Source organism: Osmerus mordax, chromosome 7 (assembly GCF_038355195.1).
Source record: "Osmerus mordax isolate fOsmMor3 chromosome 7, fOsmMor3.pri, whole genome shotgun sequence".
Lineage (NCBI taxonomy): Eukaryota > Metazoa > Chordata > Actinopteri > Osmeriformes > Osmeridae > Osmerus > Osmerus mordax.
The window spans coordinates 14,722,787-14,728,900 of NC_090056.1; the positions used below are offsets into that span (position 1 = coordinate 14,722,787).

At 42.7% G+C, this 6,114-nt stretch overlaps 1 protein-coding gene across 1 annotated transcript; it reads left to right on the forward strand.

Annotated features, from left to right (window-relative positions):
* Nucleotides 1-1,193: 1,193 nt before the first annotated feature.
* On the forward strand, nucleotides 1,194-6,011 carry si:ch211-251b21.1 (uncharacterized protein LOC571720 homolog). Its single transcript, XM_067240005.1, has 10 exons — nucleotides 1,194-1,275; nucleotides 1,624-1,690; nucleotides 2,959-2,990; nucleotides 3,165-3,344; nucleotides 3,558-3,781; nucleotides 3,958-4,055; nucleotides 4,207-4,424; nucleotides 4,775-4,994; nucleotides 5,153-5,403; nucleotides 5,597-6,011. Exons 2-10 carry the CDS (start codon nucleotides 1,633-1,635, stop codon nucleotides 5,693-5,695), a joined length of 1,380 nt encoding a protein of 459 aa, XP_067096106.1. The 5' UTR covers nucleotides 1,194-1,275; nucleotides 1,624-1,632; the 3' UTR covers nucleotides 5,696-6,011.
* Nucleotides 6,012-6,114: the final 103 nt, after the last annotated feature.

Below are 6,114 nucleotides of genomic sequence, written 5' to 3' on the forward strand. Positions count from 1 at the left end.
GCACTCCCAACTCTCTTAAAACTGTATTTATCTAGGCTGTTTGGCACAGTTGACCCCCCCCCCCCCCCCTTCCCAGACGATCTTCAGCCTGTTGAGCACTCTGAAAGAAGTGAGAGTTGTTGTTTCAAAGTGACCCCCTCCTCCCATACCCCCACACACAACCCCCTAACCACTTATTTGAATTTGGACAAAATTGAGATTTAGGGAGTTCTGTTCAAGAACAGACACAAAAATGAATTGAACATACTTTTCGAGAAGTGCAATTTTTGGGTTTTACTTGAATAACTTAAACCTGAATGAGTTCAACTCCTTGCTTTTGAACATGATTTAAAAAAAAATTCATACAATAGATTACAAGTATTTTCAATTATGCAGTAGTGTCTTGTTCTGTGTGGCCCATGATTAACCACATAAAATAAAAAAATTGTCAGGTGTTAATAGTAATACATACTGCATTATGTTTTCATGCTCGTCAACAAGTTTCAAGTTTCTAGTCAGTTCTTTACACCACTATTATTTTGTGAGTCAACCCCCTTTGAAAGACTACAAGAATACTTTACTTGTTTTCCCTGTGACCACATGTCTCCGCCCTCTGCTTCCAATTCCTGAGGAATCCCAAAAGATTCGTCAGGGTTGGAAAGCTGCTGCTGAGGCAGCCTCCCATGCCCTGACTCTGGGGCTTTGTCTAACCATTTCATTGGCTTAACAATATATTTTGGGAGAGTTACATTCTGCAACAAAAAACGTATTGTGTGGATTACTGCCACATCTGTTTGCTAATCATAGTTAAAAATCCCAATTAAAATCAGTTTTACAGGCCTCATGACTATGAAGTGGTAGCTCCTATGAAAACGAGCTAATCTAGCTAATTCCGTTGCATTTACATTTTTACATGTTTATTAATGTACACTGTCCCTTTTCAAATAAACGCATATTATTATTCCTATGCATTTTATTGATTACATGTATTAAGGTATTTAGAAGTGGCCATTAAGCAGCATAGAAACAGCAAAGATATCTGGACTCAAACCCTGGCCCTGTGAGGACACAGACCAAACAACTAAACACTCCTCCCCTGGACAACACCCACATTTCCTTGTAGTTCCCACCTCCTCCTCAACATGCACCCCATTATAAATGCCCCCCCTTAAGCTCAAGCCTGACCCACTTTGGTTGTATTCGTTTTGGGAAACTCTTGTTTTTGACATTGTTCCACACTCCACCATAACACTAGCCGTTCTGTTTAGTTACTACATCAGCTTTCAAAAACCTGAGGTAAGGATATCACTACATTACTTCAAATAACTATATATATGTACAAAAATATATATGTTTGGAAGTAGTAAACTGAAAATTACAGAGGACATACAAACAACACATTTTTGTTCATATTGTCATTTTGCTGGTTGTAATCCTGATTTGTTTACTTTGTTCTGACAGAAATTGTATTTAAGTAAAGGCACAGTATTTAGTATTGTAGAATGTTTTTTTTTTAAGAGCAACTTTACAAGCCAATATGGAGACAAATTCAGTGTACAGAAGATGCACTTATACTTCAAGCCATTGCTTGTATTTTTCACCTATTGTGTGGTTCTATTGTTGTGCTGTGGGTTACATTCTCAGGTTGTCAGTATGAGAGCATTAACAGCACTGCTCCTGTGCGCAACAGCATTGCTCACAGGCACAGCAGGTAAGCTAATCATTTATCATATTAGCAGTAGTCGTTTTAGCAGGAAATACTTGACATTTGATATGTTTTAAAATTACAATTCTTAAAAATGTACTGTGACGATATCTGCCGCAGTAAAATCAACAAAAAAAATCTCATGACCCTATGATGTCTTTCATAATCTCGCTTTGGTGAACAATCACAATGACTTAAAATTGTCGAAGACTGAATACATGTAGAAATTCCTGGCACTAGGAGACTGGGGCCAGCAATAGCTCTCTTTTCAAGCTATTTGAAGAGTCTGTTCTTGCTCCCAACCCAACTTTGCCTTGATGTAAACCAGCCTCAAGGCTCTCTGTTTGAAAGTCCTCCAACTTCCCCTCAGCATGCTCAAGCTGGGTCTACAGGAGGGAGCTCCAGAACAGTCCAAGTGTCCTGACATCTGACTCTCCCCCACTGATAGCTGGACTGAACAGGAATACTGGAGAGCTATCAAAGCCTTGGGGTCCCTCATCTGAAGTGGCAGCAGCCTGTTTTCTCACAGGCTGTCTGAGAGGATTCCTGCCACGACACCACAAAAGACTGTGATAAATCAATTGACCAGAGTAGTCAATGACTCAGGGTTGGAATGGGCCGTGAAATGACAGTCATCTCCGTAGCTTGTAGGTCTTGCCATGTTCTCTGAAGGAGGTTGACAGGATGTCACCAACTCTATATGATACTGAGCTGCCCGATGGCTCCATACCCCCCTCCAAAAATGTGGAACGATTAAGAAGAAGTGGTACCCCCCTGGCTCCTCCGCTCTGCCCCTCCCCTATCCCCTGACCCTGGCAGGGCATGTTAGTTCCCAAGTGGACACGCTGAAATGGCATTGGTCACAGACGACAAAAAGGAAAAAGCGGATTGATTGTTATGAAGAAATTCAGGAGGGGGGGCAAGTTTTTTTGGTTGTTCTAGTGTCCCACTGCAATCCCATACAATGAAATGGCCCCTTGATGGAGCCCTCCATCAAAGACAGAGAGCAATCCCTGAAGACAGGAGCACAAGACGGTCATTGTCCTCTCTAAGCAAGCTAATGGTGTTGTTTCTGTAGTTGGGAAGAACACGTTGTATGGACATGCTTCATTAGCCCACTAGAACCTCTGCTGGGGTTTTCAACCAGACATGGCACATTAACCAAAGCAACGAGAGGCTTATGTTCAGTCCAATTAACTTACATGAGGACAACGTTTGATAACAGTTGATACAATTTAATGTATTAAATGAATGTGTTCTTTGTTCCATTCCAGAGCCCAAGGAATTAACTGTCACCACTATAAAGGTACTGCACTACACAAATACTCATTAGTCAGAGCTAATGGTATCATGCAAATGGTTCTGGTTACTGTATAGGATACCAATACAAATGTGTACTGTTTTTACCAAACAGAAAAAGTTGCTTTTGTACATTTCTCCAAATATGCCTTTAATTTCAAAGCACTTTATGTAATTCCAGCAAGACCCATACACCATGTCTAGAGACTCAGAACTGGAGGGTTACTGTATCGATCTGATTTCGGAGCTGGCAAAAAAACTGGGCTTCAAGTACAACATACAGTTGGTGAAGGATGGAAGGTACGGGACATTAACTGAGAGCGGGAACTGGACAGGCCTGATCGGGGAGGTGACCAGAGGGGTGAGTGGGCCCAACAGACACTACAGATGAGCTGACAGAATTACAATGTGTTTGATAGATGTGTGTGTGCCCTTTTAGTCGCCATGTTATTGCTTTCCTTGTGCATATGCAATGGTTAGTTGTATTTTAATTGATCACATATTAATATACTGTATGTGCTGTACCTGTATGTGTGTGTGCGTGCGCGTGCATGTGTGCGCATGGACATGTCAGGAGGCAGACCTGGCTGTAGCACCACTAACCCTTACGGCAACGAGGGAACAGGTGGTGGAGATGACCACCCCTTTTATGCAGACTGGAATCAGCTTCCTCTTGAGAAAGGACCTGGCATCCGAGGAGAGCAACTTCAGCTTCCTGACGCCCTTCTCGTCTGACATGTGGGTGGGGATGCTCATCGCCTTCCTACTGACTGGCCTCTGCATCTTCTTGGTGGCCAGGTGAGATCCCTGTTTTTTTATTTTCTGTCTAAATGTGGGTGACACATTTGCCCACAGATGATTATACTATGATGAAAACAATACAACAAACTACTGACTAGAGGTTTGTTAAACTTTTGTGCATAAAATACAGTGACGTAGGATCGGGCTGGGTTGACATGTTTCTTTTCTTCCAGAATAAGTCCCTGCGAGTGGGCAGAGCCGGAGACCGATGAGAATAGTTTCACCCTGCTGCACAGCTTCTGGTATATCACTGGAGCCCTCGCCCTGCAAGGTAATGGAGCTGTGAGGAAAACTGCTTACAAACTGATTTCCTATGACACTTTCCACAGATCTATGCTATTTGGAGATGAAACAGGTACATTTTTTACTTTCATTTGTATGTCAGTTTTTTTTAAGGATTTTAACTGACTGCTTACTCTCAGGTGCTGGCCCTCACCCTAAATCCCTGTCAGGACGTGTCATTAGTGCCGCCTGGTGGGTGTTTGCAGTACTGCTCCTAGCCTGCTACTTTGCAAACTTCAACTCCATGCTGAACTCTGACACCAAGCACATTACCATAAACAGCTTTGAGGACCTGGCCAACCAGGATGTCATTGAGTATGGAACAGTTAATGGTGGTTCCACAATGTCTTTCTTTAAGGCAAGTATACTCTAAAACAATGCAAAACGTGTGCATGTTTTTTTTAAATACTGTTTAACTGTCATTCATGTTTTTGTGATGTATTATTATTATTATTATTATTATTAAACTTTATTACAGGCTCTAGGCCCAATAGCAAGACATACACCATAAAGAAAAAAAAAAAAAAAAACTGATACATAAACACATACAAACATACTCATATACTCATTCATGAGAGTCTTAAAAGGCACCCATACCAATGTTTCCACAGATATGATTGATATCTGACCGAGCTGCACCTGGGACTCATGAGCATCATTATAATACAGTTTTGTGACTATTTGTGTATTACTTTGCCTTCTTTCTAGAATTCAAAAAATCCCACTTACCGGCGTATCTACCAGCACATGGAGCGCTGGAAGAGTTACGTTCCGAGCATGGAGGAGGGTGTCCGTCGTGCACAGGAAGGAAACTACGCCTTTATTGGTGAGGCAGTGTCTCTGGACCTGGCCGTGGGTCGTTACTGCAAACTGACTCGAGCCCAAGATGTCATTGCCATGCGAGGGTACAGCATCGCAGCACCCCTTGGTGAGCAATTATCTAATGTCTGCTCTAAGATGTACCAACTCACGCCTACACAATATGCAATATCTGACAGGATTTTACATGTTTTGTTTAAGGAATGTGGAATTCTCTCTCTCTCCCCCTCTCTCCCTAACACACACACACACACACACACACACAAGGTTTCCCACTGGTAAAGAATCTGACCGTAGCCATCCTACAGCTGAGCGAGTCAGGTGAGCTGACCTACCTGCGGGACAAGTGGTGGCCCAGTAGCTGTATTGGAGCGGAGGGGGCCCACGACTCGGGCCCCTTGCAGCCCCACAGCCTTCGGGGCCTCTTCCTGCTGCTGGGGCTGGGGCTGGGGCTAGGGCTTCTGATGGCACTGTTGGAGCTGGCCAGCAAGGCTCGCAGCCAGGCCAAGGACAACAAGGTAAGGCTGGCTGGTAGATGACTGGCTGCTCTGGTAGCCTATAGGGAAGATGCCTGGCAGCAAAACTGGCAGTGAACTTTAATATTTTACCATCTGATATTAGACTTGAGGAAGGTCATATATTCTTAGGTTTTAATAAAGGGTTGTTTTTGGTGATTCTGTTTCTTCTTTATCTCCTCTCTTCTCTAAACAGAAATCGTGTTGCTCAGTGTTGGCCGTGGAACTGAGTCGGCGTTTTGGAAGCAGTGGCGAGAGCACGAGCCCAGAAGCCTCAGACAAAAACAAAGCTTAGAGGAAATGTGTACGAGTTGATAAGATAGTGAGTTTGATGGTTTGATAAGTAGTCAAAGGTATCTTCCACAAGAAGCTACGGAGTTAGAGCACCACAGTCACTGCTTTTAGATATAATTGTATTTAAAAGCTTAAAATGCTATTGCAGTGATATTTACATTCTGACTGTTTGAACATGTGTTTAGCTTTTTGTAGGCTAACATTGCAATTCTGCCATTGCAATCGTTTCCCACTAACTCAAGACGTTATAGCTAACTGTTTGTGTTTTGTTTTACTTTAACCACGTGTCTCTACCAAATAAATACTGGATGTCCCAACTGCTTCTTTATTTGTAGAAAACGAGTGTGTATTCCCCACAGCAGAGTCCAACAGTGGACACAACAATTGATCTTGTTTACAAAAAGTTTGTCTCGACACTAT

Bases quoted from the DNA above. Each gene is read 5' to 3' on its own strand.
- si:ch211-251b21.1 (XM_067240005.1), top strand. From the start codon at position 1,633: ATGAGAGCATTAACAGCACTGCTCCTGTGCGCAACAGCATTGCTCACA. The intron at 3,345-3,557 runs GTGAGTGGGCCC...TGGACATGTCAG, and splicing joins TCGGGGAGGTGACCAGAGGG to GAGGCAGACCTGGCTGTAGC. The intron at 4,425-4,774 runs GCAAGTATACTC...CCTTCTTTCTAG, and splicing joins CCACAATGTCTTTCTTTAAG to AATTCAAAAAATCCCACTTA.